Below are 22459 nucleotides of genomic sequence, written 5' to 3'. Positions count from 1 at the left end.
ACAAGGTCGTTTCTAGGCAGTTGAGTTTACAAAACAAAGCAAACAAAAGCGTACAGGTTGGATTTTCAGAGGGACTTGAAACGCCAAATGCCGGTAACAGCTTGTAAACACGGTAACTCGCATTTAGTTTATAGGTGTTTTTAATGGAGATACATTTTTGACTATTTAAAAATTAAAATAATAAAATAAAAATGCAAATGCCACTAAATGCGTCATGTAAATGCAGCAAAAACAGAAATTTTTCAAACGTTGTTTACTATCTGTCAAGTTAAATCGTTCAGGGGAGGATAGAGAGAAAATATTTAGAAAGATTGAACGGACCGTGGAGCAGATTAATTTAGTAACTACAGCCAGAAGCACCTACAATGGAAACATGAGCATCGGATCTGGACCTTGGAGCAATGGGAAAAGGTGACCTGGTCTGATGAATCATGTTTTCTTTTACCATGTAGGAAGAGATGATACCAGGGTACACTATGGGAATAAGGCAAGCTGCCAGTATGATTATTTGGGCAATGTCCTGCTGGAAAACCTTGGGTCCTGCCATTTATATGGATGCTACTTCACATGTACCACTTACCTAAACATTGTTGCTGACCAAGAACACCCCTTCATTGAAGCGGTATTCTCTGAACTCGGTGGCCTCTTCAGCAAAATGCACCCTACCACACTACAAAAGAAGTTCAAGAATGATTTGAAAAACACAACAATGAGTTTGAGGCATTTACTTGGCCTCAATTCTTCATATCTCAATCCAATCAAGCATCTGTGGGAATTGCTGAAAAAACAAGTCCGATCCATAGAGGCCCCACTTTCCAGCTTGCAGAACTTAAAGGATCTGGCTGCCACTGATGGCGTGGTGCCAGATAGCACAGCATACGTTTTAGAGATCCAGTGGTGTCCATGCCTTGACAGGTCAGGACTGTTTTGGTGGCAGAAGGGGGGCCTGCTCCAATATTAGATGGATGGTCATGAAGTTATGACTGGTGAACTGGTACAGGGAGTCCCCGAGTTACCAACATCTGATTTGCGAACGACTCCTACTTACGAACGGGAGGCTGCGTAGTTGATTTTCGACGGTGGGCACATTCGACGGGACCTTTTAGACGGAACATCGGAAAACGTATCTGCCATTCTGCGCATGCTATTCCGACTTGCGAACATATTCGACTTAAGAACAAACCTACAGTCCCTAACGCAGGGGTGTCAAACTCAATTTCGTTGTGGGACGCATCAGCATTATGATTGCCCTCAAAAGGGCCTTGTGTATCTGCCAGCGCATCCCCTCCCCTTTATATTAGATGTCAAGACCCACCCCACCATCAGAAGTTGAGTCCCCCACTCTCCCTTACATCACAGTGCACCCCGCTTTCCTTATGCTGCTGCTGGAAAGAAGCTGGATGCATTGCTTGAAAGTAAGGGAATGGAGGAGGACCAGAGGAGGGCTGGAGCTCTCCTGCAGCTGCAGGAGAGGTGCGAGGGCCACATGAAATGGCCTGGAGGGCCGGATTCGGCCCCCGGGCCTTGTTTGACACCTGTGCCCTAACACGTTCGTAACTCAGGGACTGCCTTTATACATTTTGTACAGCTCGGCCACTGCTGATATCAGCCACTATAGAAATGATCACACACGGCTTGGCTTACGTATTCGCTATTTATACCCTCCCCACCCTTCATTGCTTTTACAAAAAAAAGTCCAAACACTTATTGGAAAATATTGGCCTAATGTATGTCACTGGTAGTTCATATGTTCCCAATATATGTCCTGCTCTCCATGCATTTCCCACTAACCATTTACTCCACCACATGTCTCCAGAGGCATGTACAGCAATATGACGTGAGGGAGAAGCCCTCAATGATAAAACATTTGTTAACAATATTTAAGAACATCTTTGCAATGAAAACATACTCATACATAAGAATATGATATACATACAGTTCCCCAATGCAATTTGTCAGTTGCAAATGTTTACAGCCTGGTTAGTGATGCTTTGCAAAAAAAAATCTATTTTTGTCCTATTAGCGAGATTACTTTTCCTGTAGACGCTACAGGAAGTGGAAAGTTAACCACTTAAGCCCTGGACCATTTGGCTGGCCAAAGACCAGACCACTTTTTGCGATTCGGTACTGCGTCGCTTTAACTGACAATTGCGCAGTCGTGCGACGTGGCTCCCAAACAAAATGTACCTCTGTCCCTCCCCCCCACCCCCCACAAATAGAGCTTTCTTTTGGTGGTATTGGATCACCTCAGCAGTTTTTATTTTTTGCGCTATAAACAAAAATAGAGCGACAATTTTGAAAAAAAAAATATATAAACAACATTTTCCTCCGTTTAGGCCGATGCGTATTCTTCTACATATTTTTGCTAAAAAAAAATCACAAACTTTTGCTTTGGTTTGTGCAAAAGTTAGTTATGGTATAGTAGTGGCGGCGATCAGCCTTTTTTTTTTTTTTTGTGACTGCGACATTATGGTGGACACTTTTGACACCATTTTGGTACCGTTGTCATTTTTACAGCAATCGGTGCAATAAAAATGCACTGATTACTGTAAAAAAATGGCAGTGAAGGGGTTAACCTGTAGGGGGTGCTGAAGGGGTTAAGTGTGTCCTAGGGAGTGATATTGACTGTTACGGGGCGTGGCTACGAGTGACACCTCGCTGATCGCTGTTCCCGATGACAGGGAACAGGCGATCAGTGATATGTCACTATGAAGAACGGGGAGATGTTGTGTTTACACTGACATCTCCCCGTTCTTGAGCTCTGTGACCCGATCGCAGGACACCGGCGGTATCGAGTCCGCGGGTCCCACGGGCACGGAACTCGCGACAGGGTCGCCATCGTGCCGGCGGTGACGTGCACAGCGGCAAATTAAAGGGAACGTGTATGTATACGCCCATTTTGCCCAGTCGTGCCATTCTGTAGGCGTGCGGCCGTCGGCAAGTGGTTACATTTTTTTTTTGTGTGTGTGTGTGTGTGTGTGTGTGTGTGTGTGTGTGTTTGTTTGTTTGTTTGTTTGTTATTATTTATTTTCCTACTCAAACAATTGAATGAACATTTTCCAAGAGTGGTGATTCTATACTTTTTTAGCCAGGGGTTGTAGATACTTGGGGTGACCATGCTTACTCGCCAAACAGTATCTCCTTCAAGTAAGCAGCTTAAGGTGACAGTGCTTACTCACCATGCAGTATCTACTGGTTGGGGGCAACCCAGACAGTTCTCCTTTTTTTAAAGTGGATCTAAAGCCTTAAGGTTTTTCACTTTAATGCATTTTAAGCTCCAGCCCCTCTCTCTCTTTCTTTCTTTCTTTCTTTCTCTCTCTCTCTCTCTCTCTCTCTCTCTCTCTCTCTCTCTCTCTCTCTCTCTCTCTCTCTCTCTCTCTCTCTCTCTCTCTCTCTCTCTCTCTCTCTCTCTCTCTCTCTCTCTCTCTCTCTCTCTCTCTCTCTCTCTCTCTCTCTCTCTCTCTCTCTCTCTCTCTCTCTCTCTCTCTCTCTCTCTCTCCCTCTCTCCTCATTGGACAGATTAATGGCAAAAGGAGCCATCGGCTCCCGCTGCTGCCAATCAAAGGCAGTGATGCGGTGGGGGGCCCGAGTCCCGTTGTCTGTGTCAATAGATACAGCAGTGAGACTCTGGAGCGAGCCTGCATGGGTGCCCCCAGGGATAGCGGCTTTCCGTGTAAAGAGGGCTTGGAGCACTGGTGGGGGACCCCAGAAGAAGAGGATCGGAGCTGCTTTGTGCAAAGCTATTGCAGGGAAGTATAGGCATGTTTGTTTAAAAAAAAGAGCTGGGCTTGTAACCAAGTTGTGACACCATTCAGACATAGGGTGGATTACTTAAAGTGGTCAGGTTTACAACCACTTTAGTAATCCTATGTCTGAATGATGTCACAACTTGTTTACAAGCCCAACTCATTTCAAAAGATCACATATGATGTAGGTAGGTCCATGTTTTACACAGAAGTGTTCTAGAGACCCCAGGGTTTCTGATTAGAATAGTTTGTGTTTATACATGAAGCGTAGTAGGAGGGCATGCTCTGCTGTATGACGGCTGTTCTGTACTGAGAATTGGTGGCCTTATGACGACCTCCTTCTGAAGATGCTTGCCAGATGGAAGACTGTGCCCGGTATGGAAGCGATTTTCACTGCTTCTAACAAACTCGCCCTGTGCATTGCTACATATAATCTGTAACCTGACCATTTTACTTTTTTGATCTATAACACACGCACACCTTTTTTTGGCCACACTACAGACCTAAAATCACAAACTTGTAGTCCTCTCACAGCATTAGGAATACAAGCTTGCCTGTGCTTTTATTGATGTATGTTTTAGGTCTCATACTTTGTGTATATAAATCCAAACAATGAATTTCTCTTATTTGCTCCCTTTTGGTCTGTAAAATATAATATTAAAAACATGTTTTGTCTGTAATTTTAGAGCTCTCCTGTCCAAACTTCTTGTGTTATCACAAGGAACCTGAATAAACCTTCCTGGCTCTTATCTTGGACTACAGATCAATTGGTGCCTATGTTGTAGACATGGGAAGAAGGGGTGTGCGATTGTAGGAGTTTAGCAAAAGAAAACTTGGCAGGTCAGATGCCATTGTGTTAATGTGCCAAAATGCTGTCAGCCCACAACAGAACTTAGAAACCGAGTGCATTGTGGCACATTGACACAATGGCATCTGACCTGCTCAGTTTTCTTTTGCTAAACTCCGACAATCGCACACCCCTTCTTCCCATGTCCACAACATAGGCAACTTTTCTGAACTTGTTTTAAAGTGGTTGTAAACCCTTACAGACCACTTTTACCTACAGGTAAGCCTGTATTAAGGCTTATCTGTAGGTACAAGAAATATTTCCTAAGCCTACATGGTTTAGGAGATATTTGAAGAAAAGACGGCGCACTGAGCGTGCCGTTAGTGAAGGCGATCGTGCCGTCACTGGCGGCTCCCGTGCGGTGGTGACGTCATCGCGGCTCCAGACAGTCACAGTGCCGGAGCCGCGATACCCAGAAGTCACTCTGGGAGAGATGGCGGCAAACGAGGGCCACTGCGGGTGCTTCGATCTCAGGTAAGTAATTCATAATGAGCTAGTATTTTATCAGGAGGCTTTACTTCCCCTTTAAAGGGGTAAACAATGGGGAAATGTGCATGTATTTCAGAGATGCACATTTTTTTTTTTTTGTCCCTGGCATAAACTTTAAATGAGGACTTGACGCAATACAGTAGCCCACATGGTGCTGGTCTTTATTAGATTTGCAGTTACAATAGATACATTGAGTCCATCCTTGATTGTGATCTTCTCTTTACAGATGTTTACAGAGTTGCAGCAAATGAAACAGCAGCTACCAGACATGGAGTTTGGGAGGCGCATGGCTGTAGAGAGGGAGTTGGAGAAAGTGGATGCCATTAAACGAATGAACATAATTTTCGATGAGACGGGTCATTTTGTGTTGTATGGGACAATGCTTGGTATTAAAGTGATTAATGTAGAAACAAACAGGTGAGTTGTAATGTAGAAAGTGACTAATAGCTTCTTTTTTTTTTTTTTTTCGAATCTTGCTTGTTTTCCACCCTTGGCTTCCTAACTTTCATAAGGTGAAAATACCCCATCCCCCCCCCAATAAACTTCCTCAACTGCGGTCCTGACTGTATGCAGATCCAGTGCTGTACTCCGGCCTTTGATGCAGGCAATGTGTACAGGGAGTGATTACCTGCATTGGTAGAAAACCCAATCTGTAAGTCTGGGTTGTGCCAAAATTATTTCTGGGACAAGAGAGATGAGTGAGCTCAGAACAGATGTCGGGTAAGTATATAGAGATGATTTTATCCTTAAGGATTGATGGGATTTGGAGGGCAGGAGAAATGCCAGCGTTAGAATTTTTTTTAGCACCAAGCATGTTTACCAAGGTGTTGGCTTAATTTCTGGGGGAGTTGTTGAAGGCTCCAGGTATTCTCATTGTGGGTTATCTGGAAAATCTTCTGCTCAGGGAGCAATCAACTCAGAAAATGACATCCAGCAGATGGTACTAGAGAAGGCCTGGAGAGGATCAGCTGGGTGCTGAACTCCCAGAAATTGACTTCTGACATAACGTCTGAAAGACTTGGGCTTAGTACTTGATACAGAGCAGGTAAAGGTGCTGCTGCCCCAGGAAATAACCATGCCCCATGGAGCCCTGGTAGAGTCTGTGAGGTCATTATAGTTCTGCCATTCAGACCTGCCGGCAGGGGCTGGGAAAAATGGTAGCCCCTTTCGATGCAGTTCCTTATGCCCAGTTTCACTGCAGAGCTCTGAAGTTCATTATTCTGTTTGCGACAGACTTCAGGAGTCCTTGGACCTACCTATGCATCTGACTTGCATGTCCAGGTTAACTCCGGGCACACATGCTGGATACTCGAAAATCACTGGAAGCTCTTGACGACAAATGCCAACCTGTCGAGCTAGGGAGGTGTTCTGGAGAGCCTCTCGGTTCAGTGAACATGGTTGCTAGAGATGCAGAAGTTACCAATCAATGTTATGGTCTGTTTGGCTGGCTATCCTATATTGGTCTGTCTACATTCAGGGGTTTCCTGTGACGGTGCAGTAAGACAAGGAACTTTGGTGATTTTTAATGTGTACATTTCTAAATTCCTTAGTTTAAAATGTACCTGTTGGTAATTTATGCTTAGGACATTATATTTCCATTTGCTTTCTGCACCGTAGTCTATCATAAAATACATCAGTCAGGTATTTATACTACAGTGCAGAAGATACTACAATTTATTTTTATTGCTGGGCTTAGACCTTTTTAGCCGATGTGTTTGTTTGTTTTTTTTGTTTTTGTTTTTTTTATTTAACCCCACTTTGATTTAGGAATAAACGCTTTTTTATTTGTGTGACTGCTAATCAAGCTTGGACCATTTATCACAAAGATGAAGGCTGTATAGCGTTGTTGATTAGACCATATATAGTAAAGGGTTTTGTGCTGCGGCACAAAGTGTTGGCGAAATGTTTTCTGGACTCCAGTTGCTTTGCCGTGTGGGTTTTTTTTTTTTTCCCCAGATATTCTTTTCAGCGGGATCTTAAAACATGAAAATCACTTTTGACCAGCCTGTAGCCCCAGTAAGATATTTTGGGAGCCCATTTGTTTTACTGATCCATGGGCTATACAGGATCTAAAGCATAAATGGCTTTTTACAATTTAGTTACCTCAGCTACTGTTTTCATTTCTCTTCTTTGCCATATTCAAAGAGCACACATAGTTAATTGGGCAATTAAAATATCAGAGCTTTTCATTGACGACAGTTACAGAACTTTTATTAAATATATTTTGCTTGCCTATAAAGTTAAAAAAAAAGTGATTTTTATTTTTTCCTTTTGCTGCTTACTACAAAGCAAGTCAAGGCTCCCTCTCTCTTCCTGGCAACAGTTTAAGCCCCTAGGAGCATAAAACAGTATATTAGCATTAGGAAAAGATCCATGTGTTCTTTACAAGGGGAAACACCGTATATTGCCAGAGGCCAGACATTAAGAGTATCCTGAGACTTCCTGAGCAACGTGTAATGTTCATTATTCAGGGATTAGCTGGGGATTAGTTTGTGCTACTGTAGAATCACTTTCATTTTCCTGAGTCAGCAGAGGGTGAGGCCTTTCTGTGTCCGCTATAACAATCTCTTTACTCTTAGGTGTGTGCGGATTCTTGGCAAGCAGGAAAACATCCGGGCGATGCAGCTTGCGCTCTTCCAAGGGGCAGCTAAAAAGCACCGTGCTGCTACCACTATAGAGATGAAGGCTTCAGATAATCCTGCCCTTATGAATATCCAGCCTGATCCCACCATCGTATGCACCTCTTTCAAAAAAAATCGCTTTTACATGGTTGGTGTAATCTGCATAGTAAACCTTTATGCCATTTGATGTATTTAAAAGCCATTGTAGCTCTTGGATGAAACTGCGATGCAGCAAAACCAGATTAGAGATCAGAGCTTAGTCGCATCTCAATCACAAGGAGGTGAAATAATCACCAGCTCACATTCACTTTGTCAAACTATTGGGGATTAAACCAACATTTCAAAAGAAATGTAAACCTTAAATACGTGTTTACTACACCAGTGCTTGACAATTGTTTCCCTTTGCTATTTTTAAACAGTGACACTTTTTTTTAGCTTTGTTGGTAAAAAAAAAAAAAAAAAGAAAGGGGGGAAAAAAAAAATGAACGTGCTTTTTGTATCCAAAGCATGCAGATTCAGTCAAGTGTAAAACGGGGAAATGCATGAGGTGAATGTCTCTGAGCAAGAATTCATGGCATCTTCAGGAACTACTGATCTTCAGAAATTTTCATGCGTTAGTCTGTACTTCTCCTATAGATCACGTGAGTGCAGTTCGTTCTACAGTCCTGTGACCCGCTTTCAGTAGAGAGCGGGCTGAAGTCTGCTCTTTTGATGTCAGAGTCGGTCCAGGCTCGGCATCATCACGACCATGGAGTTGGGATCTACCTAGATCCCTGGACCAACACCCATCTCGGCCTCTCTGCGAGCTGCTGAGAACCTGACACCGGCAATCCCACCCCCTCCGCAGGTCAGCGCTCCAGTGAGCAAGTGTTCTCAGTGTTTGAGGCGACGGAGGACCAATGCTGCATCCACCTAGGCAAGTATGAAACAAAAAAGTGGACACAGCCCAGGCCAGAGTATTTCTTCCAAAAAACTAAATTCCATAATATCTCTTGCTTGGATTTTAAGATCCCCTGGTGATCTTATAAGGGTTCTGGGCCTCATTGTATACCAATTTGAATCCATAACCTTCACTTGGTTGCATTCAAGGCATCTCCAATGGATTATCTTGTTGACCTGGAACATGCGCGCTCTTTCTCTCAGCCTCCCAATGACCCTCCCCAGCCAATCGAGGACCTTCCTAGTCTTCAGTTTATACCTTCTCCATGTTCTTTTTTTTTTTTTCCCTATAACTTGTTTTTTTATTATAAAAAAAAAAATAATAATCACAATACATAATAGATAGATAATACAGATAATACCACTCAACATACATTTGACGTAGTATTATACATCTCCTGTTACCTTATCATCAAAATCAAACATGCGTCCCTTTCAAACCTCTGTCTTCTTCCCACCTGTTATCCCGGGGACATCAAGAACAACAAAACACCTTACCAAAAAAAGGGAAAAAGGGAAAAAAAAAATAAATAAAAAAATAAAATAAAAAATAAAATAAAAAAAGAGAGAGAGAAAAAAAATAAAAAAAAAAAGGGAAAAAATTCCCTCACCCCCTTCTCTGTTATTCTTCATGTCTACCTAGTCACAACCCCTTCAGATCTCCAGTCTTCTTATAAAAACTTTTTTTTTTTTTTTCCCCCCTTAACCTCTTTAAACCTCTACCCTTGAGTCCAAAAAGGACTTCCAGGAGGCCCACATTCTTAGATGCCTTTCCTGTTTATTTTGTGCTGTCCATACTAATTCTTCTAATTTGCTAATTTCCTTTACTTTACATATCCACATCTCTGTAGTTGGTGCCAATGGTGACTTCCACATCTTCGTTATACAAGCCTTTGCAGCGTCTAGGAGGTGGCATATGCTTGTTTCTCTGTATGCTTTCTCTGATATTTGATTCATATGTAAAAGGTAGAATTCTGGGTCATCTGGTATCTCATATTCTGAACAAATCTGGAGAACCCTTCTAATCTCTCGCCAAAAACTCCTTAACATGGGACAATCCCAGAATATATGTAACATCGTCCCTTTACTTCCCTGGCACCTCCAACATTTATCCGATACCTCTGAAAAAATTTGGTTTAACCTTTCAGGTGTCCTGTACCATCTCGCAAAGATTTTATAATTTGTCTCTTGTATCCTTGCGCAGATTGATGTTTCGTGCGCTCGCTTGTATATGCGTTGTCTTTGTTCACTACTAAATGTCTTGTTTAATTCCTGTTCCCATTCTTGTATGCACCTCAGAGGGAAACTCCCCGACTGTGCTAATAGTTCATAACTTATTGAGAGAGTATGTGATAGTATACCTTTTTCAATACACATTTTTTCGAATCTCATTAGTGGTCTTTCGAAACCCCCTGGATTCGGCAGAGTATTCAGGAAGTGGACCATCTGAAGTGCATTCCAAAATTTTAAACAGAATACGTTCTCTTGTTCCATCAGGTCAGCTATTGTCACCCATCTTCCCAATCGGATATAGTTAGCTACCTGTATACAGTCTCTGTCCCTTAAGTGCCGAAAAGCACCATCTTCATATCCCAATGGGAAGAGGGGATTGCCTATCACCGGATACAATGGAGAGATCCCAGGGTCAATACCAATCATAGGGAGTGCTATTGCACAAATCTTCACCGTATTTCCCAGTATCGGGTTCTTATTTATTTCTTTAGGTAGTGAGGCAAACCACCATGGTGCTCTTTCTAATGGTATCTTAGATTGGGACTGTTCAATTTGTACCCATAACTTAATGTCTGAGTGCCTGTTCCAATCTATTAACCTATTCAAATGTACGGCGTAGTAATATTTCCGTATATCTGGCACCCCTAGTCCTCCCTGTTGCTTAGTAAGCATTAGTTGTTTCCTTTGTATCCGGGGATTTTTGTGTGCCCAAATAAACTCAAAAATCACTCTCTGACATTGTCTGAAATACTTCACTGGGATGCGTATTGGTAAAGTTTGTAATAGATAGAGAATTCTCCATGTTCTAACAGTTGGACGTGCAAGCTTTCGGTGGATACAGCTTTTGGCAACATGGTTCTTGCAGCAGCAGTTGGGTCTGTTGGCCTTTTTGTAAATAACAAATTGTTGGGCCTGTTTGCACAGTTCTGTTTGCCTTGTTATTGCACTCCCTTCTTATTCATTGCTTGGGACATCCCAGAGTCTATGAATATCTAGCTTGTGTAATGTACTGTACGATTTAGGATTAAAGGAGTTTTGAGACTGTACAGAACACAGACCACCCTCCCTTCCTTCTTTTCCTGATAAATTTTTTATTGCTTGCTAAAATAAAACTGAGATCATACAAAGTGAGGTAAGGTTATAAGTAGGGCCACTGAATATATATTTTGGTGCCGAAAAATTAGTTTTAAAACATTTTTTTATACTAATTTTTTTTTTTTTTTACCAATTGTACTATATTCGACTTTTTAATTAATCATCATCATCAATTTAAATGAATATGGATTTATTGTTGCCCATTATTGGTACCTTTAGTGCAAGAAAAGCTTAAAGCGGGGGTTCACCCTATAAACCCAAAAAAAAAAAAAAAAATTCTTCTACCATAAAATCAGGCATTGTAGCGCGAGCTACAGTATGCCTGTCCCGATTTATTTTTATTTTTTTTATTTTTTTTTATTCCCGTACTCGCCGTGTACTCGTACATCGAAGATACCGACTCCCCTCGGGGAATGGGCGTGCCTATGGAGACGGAGGATGATTGACGGCCGGCTCTGGCGCGTCACGCTTCTCCGGAAATAGCCGAAATAGGCTTGGCTCTTCACGGCGCCTGCGCATAGCCTGTGCGCAGGCGCCGTGAAGAGCCGAGACCTACTCCGGCTGTCTTCGGGCAGAGTGACATGCCAGGGCCGGCCGTCAATCATCCTCCCTCTCCATAGGCACGCCCATTCCCCGCGGGAGCCGAAATCTATAATGTACGAGTACACAGTGAGTACGGGGGTAAAAAAATCGGGACAGGCATACTGTAGCTCGCACTACAATGCCTGTCTCGATGGTAAAATCGTGTCACTGAGGGTGAACCACCGCTTTAAGAAAAATGCAGTCTCTGACTATCTCTTGTATCTTGTCTGCTATCTCTTAAACACACTGCTAATAGTATTATGCAAAATTTTCCATTCGGTGCACCTCTAGCAGACATGATGCAGGAGATGGTCAGAGACTGCAGACATGATGCAGGAGATGGTCAGAGACTGCAGACATGATGCAGGAGATGGTCAGAGACTGCAGACATGATGCAGGAGATGGTCAGAGACTGCAGACATATGGTGCAAAAGATAAATGCGGCCTCACTGGAGCCCACCAGATGCAGCCTATCGGTGCCCATGCAGTCTCACCGGAGCCCAGGAGATGCAGCCTACCCGTGCCCATGCAGTCTCCGGAGCCCTGGAGATGCAGCCTACCCGTGCCCATGCAGTCTCCAGAGCCCTGGAGATGCAGCTTACCCGTGCCTGGTAGTGCGATCTCGCACTGTGTCACAGAGCTGGATTGAATCGCTGGGCAACCAGATATTGTTATATCGCTGCCCGGCGATTCAATCCAGCTCTGTGACATAGCGGGAGTGTGCCGCGACAGGAGGACGACACTCACAAGGAGGGGAGCACTGTGACAGGGGTGTGCTAGGAGGACTAGGGTGACACCCCGGAGCGGGCCACCACCTTTTAGGACCGCCCCCTTTTCGGTTCCATTATTGACACTTTTTCTTCTTTCGGCCAAAGCCGAAAACTGTTTTTGGCAGCGGAAATTCAGGTGCACCACTGGATGTTAGAAGGGTACACCCGGCAGGAGTGAATGTACAGCAAAGCTTAGGCAGTGTCCAGTCATCTGAAGTTGGCAGCCTATAACCCAAGGTTGATAAATATCCAGCCTGTGTCCTGTACTCTAGAACGTCGGGACCCTTCTGGGTAAGACTGCGCTATATCAAGATATCTCTCAACTGTATAGCCAAGTCCAAAAAAAATATTTTATATGTGCATATATTGTATGTGCATTCTATCTTTGTATGGTGTGAGCATTTATGTCTGGACAAAACTGTAAACTAGGGTTTTTTGTTTTTGTTTTGTTTTTCTCATTTTAGTTTACCAAGCGAGAGCCAGAGGACACAAAAAGTGCTGAATCGGACAGAGATGTTTTTAATGAGAAGCCGTCAAAGGAAGAAGTTATGGCTGCCACACAGGCCGATGGGCCAAAACGTGTTTCTGACAGCGCCATCATCCACACAAGCATGGGAGATATTCACGTCAAACTGTTTCCTGTCGAGTATGTGCTACAAATGAAATATTTCGTACCTACCTAATATATTAATCAGTTAGGCCATTTTGTCTACCTCACAAACGTTTTTACGTTTGGCAGTCATGCATACACCCTATTTCTCCCTGTCCTTGTGTATGGGATGACACCTTACACTCATATGTGCATGACCACTGGAGACAATCGGCCATTTAGTGCATGCTGGAAAATGTAGTGCCCAGACATCCAGAACAAAATGTGCATGATTTGTGTCAGTAAGGCCTCTTTTACACATATGGACCATTCATTTCATCAGTTCAGTCACATCTAAACGGATCAAGTATTTCATCAGCTGCTCATCAGGTTTTTCATAATTTTTTTCCCCCCATCCACTACCAATGCAAAAACGGATGAAAAATGTACCATTTGTCAGTTTACATCCCTTTTATCCTCCAATCAATTTTTTTTTTTTGGACGGAAAATAGAGCTTTGATCCGTTTTAAAAAAAACTGATGTTTGCGGATGTAAACTGATGTAAATGGATGATCATCCATTTCTATCTGTTTTTTTCCATAGAGATGCATTGATGTCCGGTTTTCATCCGTCAACAGATGGATGAAAAATTAACAAACGGTCCTCGTGTGTGTATATGCTGTTATGCTACTAGAAGAAACTTGTAAAAGCAACTGATGTACTGCTGTTACCCAGGAAACACTGCATTTGTGCTGAAGGAAGAATTCCTAAGCTGGCTATACATGGATCGATATTGGGCCAGTTCAGCAGGGACCAGCCAAATTTTGATCCATGTATGGGCAGCATGGTTGTACAGAAGTCGATCTATAGTGTTGTATAGCCAGCTATAGCTGACAACACTGATTATTGTGTTCTTATGGTGAAGTGCCGTCCGAACACAATAGCATGAGTGATTTCCCCCATCCACGCATTAGAGCCTTTTTTTTTTTGGCGGTTGTAAAATCGATGACCTGCCTTATTCAGGTTATATTAACGAGTTTTATATAATTCTGTTCACCCAATAAAAAGTAATTTTCCTTTTTAGTCTGTTTTAGAGCCATCCAGCAAATAATTTGAGCTCTTATTGGGATTTACCTTGTGGTGGGTCAACAAGGTGATTTAAGATGAATGCAGGGAAAACATTTGGAGCCATTGTATGGGAAGGCCACACGACTTCAGTCAGTGTAAAATGCATTTTAAGACTGTACTGAGGAAAGTGGAGACCTTATAATAGGAGTATAATTTATTTTATTCATGTCATGGATTAAAGGCCTAAGAGATAAATACACACTGGCTAACCACAGACCATAACTACTTTTAATTTAGGTGTCCCAAAACCGTGGAGAACTTCTGTGTGCATAGCCGCAATGGTTACTACAATAGCCACGTATTTCACCGACTCATTAAGGTAAGAATGATTACTGTAATTTAATTGATCTGCATTGAAATATTTGGTGTGAAACGACCCCTTTTATAATTGGAAAGTAAAAGCTGCCATGTTCATACTTAAAATGCCTTGAAAAAGTATTCATACCCCTTTTTATATTTTCCACATTTTGTCATGTTACAAACAAACTTAAATGTTTTATTGGGATTTTATGTGATGGACAACACAAAGTGGAACATAATTGTGATATAGAAGGAAAATTATAAATGGTTTTCAGTTTTTTTTTTTTTTACAAATATGTGAAAAGTGTGGTGTACATTTGTATTCAGCCCCCCTGAGTCAATACTTTGTAGAATCACCTTTTGTTGCAATTACAGCTGCAAGTCTTTGGGGATGTCTCTACCAGCTTTGCCCATTCTATGCTAAATAGCTCAAGCTCTCTCCGATTAGATGAAAAGTGTCTGTGAACAGCATCTTTCAAGTCTTACCACAGATTCTCAATTGGATTTAGTTCTGGTCTTTGACTGGACCATTCTAACACATGAATATGCTTTGATCTAAACCATTCCATTGTAGCTATGGATGTATGTTTAGGGTCTTTGTCCTGCTGGAAGATGAACCTCTGCCCCAATCTCAAGTCTTTTGCAGACTCTAACAGGTTTTCTTCTATGATTGCCCTGTATTTGGCTCAATCAATCTTCCCATCAACTCTGACCAGCTTCCATGTCTCTGTTGAAGAAAAGTATCCCCACAACATGATGCTGCAACACCATTTTTTATGGTGGGGATGGTGTGTTCAGGTGATGTGCAGTTATAGTTTTCTGCTACACATAGCGTTATGCTCTTGTGCCAAAAAGTAAAGTTTTGGTCTAATCTGACCACATGGCTTCTCGCAAACTGGACTTCCTATGGCTTTCTTTCAGCAATGGCTTTCTTCTTGCCACTCTTCCATATAAAGGCCAGATTTGTGGAGTGCACGACTAATAGTTGTCCTGTGGACAGATTCTCCCACCTGAGCTGTGGATCTCTGCAGCGCCTCCAGAGTTATCATGGGCCTCTTGGCTGCTTCTCTGATCAATGCTCTCTTTGCTCGGCCTGTCAGTATAGGTGGACGTCCATGTCTTGGTAGCTTTGCATTTGTGCCATACTCTTTCCATTTTCAGATGATGGATTGAACAGCGCTTTGTGAGATGTTCAAAGTTTGGGATAGTTTTTGGTATAACCTAACCCTGCTTTAAACTTCTCCACAACTTTATCCCTGACCTGCCTGGTGTGTTCCTCGGGCTTGTGATGCTGTTTGTTCACTAATTTTCTCTAACAAACCTCTGAGGGCTTCACAGAATATCTGTATTTATACTGGGATTCAATTACACACAGTTGGACTTTTTTTTACTAATTACTTCTAAAGGCAATTGGTTCCACTAGATTTTAGTTAGGGGTATCAGAGTAAAGGTGGCTGAATACTAATGCATGCCACACTTTTCACATATTTGTCTGTCACATAAAATCCCAATAAAATACATTTACGTTTTTGGTTGTAGCTTTTATCGAGGCACTGTATGCCTAGTACACACGATCAGAAAATTGAACAAAAGATACCGTTGGTACACGGCTTTCAAGAGCCGATCATGACCGTTCATGTCCAATTGTCTAAAGCGGGGGTTTTCAAACTGGCGGCCCTCCAGCTGTTGCGAAACTACAAGTCCCATGAGGCATTGCAAGGCTGACCGTTACAGGCATGATGGGACCTGTAGTTTTGCAACAGCTGGAGGGTGGCCAGTTTGAGACCCCTAAACTAAAGAGACAAACATGAAAACTTCTCTCGTACGATACCAGAACGAACGATTTTCATTTAATCGGTATAGTATTCGTCAAAAAAAAAAAAATCCGAAGGCTACGCATGCTCAGGAATGAGAGTATATTACAATACAACACATTACATCACTTCCGAAGTTGTATAAGAGTTTTCGTAACTTTATTAACTTCTTTATTTTTAATATGAGACTAGCATGCAGGAAAAAAATGGACGATCATTCATCCGATATTCTCAGCATGTATACAATGCTTTAAATCCTCGGCTCTTAAAAACGTGTCTGTTTAGAGCAGGGATATGCAATTAGTGGCCCTCCAGCTGTTGCAAAACTACAAGTCCCATCATGCCTCTGCCTCTGGGTGTCATGCTTGTGGCTCTTAGAGTCTTGCTATGCCTCATGGGACTTGTAGTTCTGCAACAGCTGGAGGTCCGCTAATTGCATATCCCTGGTTTAGAGGATGTTGGATTGTAGATTCCTGTAGGACAGGGATCGATGTAAAAGGGGTCAGATCATTGTGCAAAGTACTGTATTACAGTAAACTTATGCCAAGCCAAACTTTTCTTGTTTTAGTAGCGCGAGGAACGATTAGAACTGATTTTTACCGCTTTCTGAGGCTCCGTTACCCATATCTGGTAAAAAACTGACAGTGGTTCGAAACGCCCGCCACCTTGATCAAAACTATGAAAAATTATTTGGCTGAACATACACTTTAAAGAAAGTTGCATAGTTGGGCCCCTTTCACGTGGGCTGTCTGATCAGGTCCGCCTGTCAGTTTTTTTTTTGTTTTTTGTTTTTTTTAGGCAGACCTGATCGAACCAGTCATTCGCCCCAAATGTAGCGGCGGATTTCAGCGGTGACATCTGCGCTGACACCCGCTGCTATCTGATCTGATCCTGTCCACCAAATTCAGACAGATGATGGTCCTATTTTCCATCCGTCGATCGGATGAAAACAGGCAAGTGGCCTATTTTCATCTGATTTCCCCACAGAGCAGAGCGGGACTCCAGCAGGGGAAAAAAAATCCTTCCTGATCCCCCTGAAAGGCAATTTGATTTTCTGTGGATCTAGTGTACAGATTTAGCGCACATTGATTACTGCTTTGTGTTATAGGTTGTGTTCGTTTTGAGATGAGTATGCTTTCATTTTGTGCTGAGACTTGAGACAGTTCACAGGTATTCAGCTCATGCAGGGTAGAGAGGAGTGTTGTACACATGGGTAAACAAACTTGCCTAGCACTTTCATGACTGACTTTTTTTTTAATTTTTTTTTTTTCAGGGGTTCATGATTCAAACAGGAGATCCTACAGGAACTGGAATGGGTGGAGAAAGTATTTGGGGTGCAGAGTTTGAAGATGAGTTCCATGCCACGCTAAGACATGACCGACCCTACACCCTCAGTATGGCTAATGCAGGCCCAGGCACCAATGGCTCTCAGTTTTTCTTGACAGTGGTACCGACTGTAAGTGCGCTCCATACATACATGGATATCGTGTGTAATGTAATCATATATTGCTACGACCATATAGGTGCTTTGCCTACAATCTTTAAATAATATGCTTCCTTCCAATCTTGACCTGTTTAACATCTGGGATGGTGTATAAAACAAAAATAAATGTAATTCATGGACTTATGTCCATGATATTTCTGTATAAGCGGCATGTCTGTCCTCTTTATCTGTTTCTTACTCTCCTCTACCATCTATGCCCTCACTAACCTTTAGCTAACTTAGAAGTCCTTCTGTTTCAAAACCACACTATAGTGGTAAATTATTGACCTGAGCTGTCAACATATGTTTATAGATTTTACAGTGCACTCTCATACCATTGTGGTTTGATTACATAACTCCTTTTTAATATCCTTTGTGGTTTTTTTTGGTTTTTTTTACAATACAATGTTCTTTTTCTTTAGGATTCATCTTGTATTGCCTCATGATTCACGTATTGTCATAATATTGCAATACGAAAAAAAAAAAAAAAAAAACAGTTAAAAGACTGAAATAAGGAAAAGAGACATATTAAAGTGGAGGTTCACCCGGAAATGTAAATTTTTAACCTTAGATTGATGCTCATTTTGTCTAGGGGAATCGGGTAGTTTTTTTAAAATCAAAGCCGTACTTACCGTTTTTAGAGATGCATCTTCTCCGCCGCTTCCGGGTATGGGCTGCGGGACTGGGCGTTCCTACTTGATTGACAGGCTTCCGACGGTCGCATCTATCTCGTCACGATTTTCAGAAAGTAGCCGAACGTCAGTGCGCAGGCGCCGTATAGAGCCGCACCGACGTTCGGCTTCTTTCGGCTACTCGTGACGCGATAGATGCGACCGTCTAAGGTTAAAAAAAAATTTTGGGGTGAACTCCCGCTTTAAGCAGAAGTTTGCTGTGGCTTTTTAAAGGCCTTGTGTAGACAGCTTTTGTATATTAGATGATTCTATAAACAGAAAAAAAGTTTGTATTCTAGAAAATGCTAATTTCCATTAGCACTTTCAAAAAATGTAAAGCTTTGGTTTACCACTCCTTCTAGATGAGCTCATTGTTTACCAAACCTGTATGTAAGCCCCACCAATAGTTTGGATACATGAGTAGATATATTGAAAATAAAAGTTAATTACTGAGATGCTTCTAATCCAGTGGTCTCAAAGTACCGGCCCGCGGGCCATTTTTTTTTTTTTTGAGCTGGTGGTGAGCCGTTGGTATTACAAGTTCTTACCACCAGATGTGAGCTGGCACCATCTGGTGGTGGCCGTTGGTATTACAAGTTAAGCATTACAAGTTAAACAGCAATTCTGTCATTTTACACTATTTTCACTGCCATATTCTTCCCTCTAATTAGAACCCCCAAACATTATATATATTTTTTATCCTAACACCCTAGAGAATAAAATAGCGATCGTTGCAATACTTTCTGTTACGCCGTATTTGCACAGCGGTCTTACAAGCGCACTTTTTTGGGAAAAAATTACACTTTTTTTAATTAAAAAATAAGACAACAGTAAAGTTATCCCCATTTTTTTTTTAATATTATGAAAGATAATGTTACGCCGAGTAAATTCATACCCAACATGTCACGCTTCAAAATTGTGTCCGCTTGTGGAATGCCGACAAACTTTTTTTACCCTTTAAAATCTTCATAGGCGACGTTTAAAAAAAATCTACAGGTTGCATGTTTTAAGTTACAGAGGAGCTAGAATTATTGCTCTTACTCTACCAGTCGCGGCGATACCTCACATGTGTGGTTTGAACACCGTTTACATATGCGGGCGCTGCTCACGTATGTGTTCGCTTCTGCGCGCAAGCTCGTCGGGACGGGGCGCGTTTTCTGGCTCCTAACTTTTTTAGCTGGCTCCTAGATTCCAAGCAAATTTGTCAAACCCTGACTTGCACCAGTGCTGGTGGTAATAATGCGCTCGCTGACACCAGTGCTGGGGGTTAATAATGTGTTCGCTGACACCAGTACTGTTGTTTTTGAAGTTTGAAAGTTTGCATGCGGCCCCCCATGGCATATGCAAACTTGTCTTGTGGCCCTCAGGTAATTTGAGTTTGAGACCCCTGTTCTAATCCCATGAAATTAGAACTAAAGGCAAAACCTCTTTTTTTTTTTTTTTTTTTTTTTTTTTTTCTGTTTTTGTTTTTTCATTTTGGATAATTCCTGTAAATGTTTTGCCATCTGTGTCCCAAGGGGGAGATTTGCAGTTGGGTCCATATATATTTGAACACAGTCACAATTTTCATACTTTTGGCTCTGTATGCCACCAGAACAAAATTTAAAACAAAACAATCCAAATTAATTTGAATTACAGACTTTCAGCTCAATACTTTCCCTTGTCATTCCGTTTTAATCATTTCTGAACTTATTTGTTTTGGTTTCTTTGCATGCATGGGTTGCTAGAGCCCCACTGCACCAAAGCACCCCCCCCCCCCTTTTGAGGGTATGTGGCCTGGCTCAGGAGGGGTTGCACTCGCTTGCTCCCCCCCCCCCCGCAAACCTCCTTTGCTGGCCTGCCAGGCTGAATGCTCAGATATGGGCCTGGTATGGATTTTGGGGGGGACCCCACGCTGTCTTTTTTTCCCTTTTTTAAGTGTCGGCGTGGTTTTCTTTTTATATACAGCTGTTGTCATCCGTTATTAAGGACGTGGCAGCCAGCTTCCTGGCCTGCTCCTTAGCAACCAGATCAATGTGGTAATTACAGCTACAGTGGGTTCGGAATGTATTCAGACCCCCGTAAAAATGTTCACTCTGTTATATTGCAGCCAAAATACTGAGCAAAGAATTCTTAGGACCATGTGATATTTCATTTTTTAATAAATCTGCAAAAATTTCGTCAATTCTGTGTTTTTCTGTCAATATAAGGTGCTCTGTGTACATTTAATGAGGAAAAATAATTAACTTAAATTATTTGATTTTAGCAAATGGCTGCAATATAACAAAGAGTGAAAAATGTAATGGGGTCTGAATACTTTCCGGACCCACTGTAAATCGAACAAATACCACATTCGGTATTTAATGCAAAATTATTCACAACTGATTTACCGCAAGCGTTTTTAACGCATTGTTTTGTCTGTTATTTAACCTAGGGAATTGACCCTAAACTCTTATTAGGTCCCACACCTGATACTTGCCTTATGCTATGATTTGGTTGAGATGCCACTAGTTATGTGTTGAAAGTCGTTTAATTAGGGTACAGGTATTGAAAAGGCTATGCAGAACAATAGGACAAACTTCCTGTGTGCACTATTATGAAAAATGGCCTCCAAAGTGAGACTTTCTGCTGTACAGCTGTGCAAAATAAAACTAAAAACATTTTCATTTAAGAGTAGCACACATGTTGTAACCACAGACGTCATTTAGCATTAATCATTTCATGTGGCTTTTATTTTATCTGGTATTAATGATTTAATTGACAAACGACAACACAATAAGGTTTGTATTAGTCTGGGCCTCGATAAATGCCTCACAGTAGGTCTGTTTCTCTTAAGCAGCGAGGTCTTCCCAGAATCATCATTCACATATGTATGCAATTCTTCTCTGCGTGTTGGCATATAGTATGCAAACCTCCAATTCTTCAGCCTGTCTAGAATGTTAATATGTTGTGGGTCCCCCCTCGGCCTAGGAGCTAATGCGCTATCTGAAAGCTAAGGGGATATTCCCCTGACAGGCAAGTGGCTCTACGCAGGTTCTCGTTTGGATAATGATCTGTTTTCTCTTCTCTCATAGCCTTGGCTCGACAACAAACACACAGTGTTCGGGCGAGTAACCAAAGGAATGGAAGTCGTCCAAAGGATCGCAAACGTCAAAGTTAACCCTAAGACGGATAAGCCATATGAAGACATCACCATTATTAGCATCACTGTCAAGTAGTTGGGTGTGTTTTTAATTCTGTTGCATATGTACAGATGGTGTGTGTGCGTTTTATTGTTTGCCAGACTCTGTTGATTTCTTTCAGTGAACCTGTGTTTTATAAACATAAAATGTCTACATCTCTATACTTTGTATTGGATCACTGGATTTTTTATTATATGTTTAAATAATTAAATGGAATACGAATTGACTTGCTGATCTTTTTAGATAGAATTTTATTGAAGGCTATGGACATTCAAATATTTCCACATTCCTAACAAGCAATAAAAAAATGCTTTTAAGCCTCGCACACACGATCAGAAAATCGTACGCAAAATACTGCTTTCTAAGCGATCGTACGATAATCGGATCGTTGGCACAGAGCTTTCAAAAGCCAATCGTGACAGTTCATCCGATCGGACATGTACAGAAATATGTTTCGTACGATTTCCGTTTAATCAGTATAGCTGTCGCTGGAAAATGCATTACAACACATTACATCACTTCCGAATTTTTATTCTGTCGTACGAAAATTTTCGTGACTTTACTAAACTCTTCAGGTTCGATCTGAGATTGGCATGCAAAAAAAAAACGATCGTTTGTCTGACTGTCAAAAGATCACCACATCATTTTTTTTTTTTTTTTTATGCATTCTTTATTTTTAATATGTACATGTAATATGACACACTTTTCAAAAAGTAAGCAAAAAAGATCTAATAATAAGTCCTTCTGGCTTAAAGTGTTTGTAAACCCTCTGATCATACTTTCATCTACAGGTAAGCCTACATTAAGGCTTACCTGTAGGTGCTTGCAATATTTGCTTAACCTATATGGTTAAGATATTTGCAGAAAATTGGGCACCAATGTCTACGGCGCCTGCGCAACGTAGACAACGGCGCAGGCACACTGGGCGCGCCAGGTCTTGAATAGAAACGCGCCGGTTCCGCGCGCACGCGCGGTAATCGTGCCAGTTCCG

General features: G+C 41.8%; 1 protein-coding gene across 1 annotated transcript in view; it reads left to right on the top strand.

Moving 5' to 3' along the window:
* The window catches only part of PPWD1 (peptidylprolyl isomerase domain and WD repeat containing 1), a 38577-nt gene extending 16883 nt beyond the window's left edge, over positions 1-21694 (top strand). Inside the window, exons 6-11 of the mRNA XM_040340225.1 lie at positions 5309-5499; positions 7662-7851; positions 12787-12968; positions 14277-14358; positions 17427-17609; positions 21361-21694. Of these exons, the coding sequence (XP_040196159.1) occupies positions 5309-5499; positions 7662-7851; positions 12787-12968; positions 14277-14358; positions 17427-17609; positions 21361-21504 (972 nt within the window). The 3' untranslated portion in view covers positions 21505-21694. The remainder of the gene's footprint in view (positions 1-5308; positions 5500-7661; positions 7852-12786; positions 12969-14276; positions 14359-17426; positions 17610-21360) is intronic.
* The last annotated feature ends 765 nt before the right edge of the window (positions 21695-22459 follow it).

This window comes from Rana temporaria, chromosome 1, assembly GCF_905171775.1.
Source record: "Rana temporaria chromosome 1, aRanTem1.1, whole genome shotgun sequence".
Taxonomy (NCBI): domain Eukaryota; kingdom Metazoa; phylum Chordata; class Amphibia; order Anura; family Ranidae; genus Rana; species Rana temporaria.
This window is presented reverse-complemented; position numbering and strand designations above follow the sequence as displayed.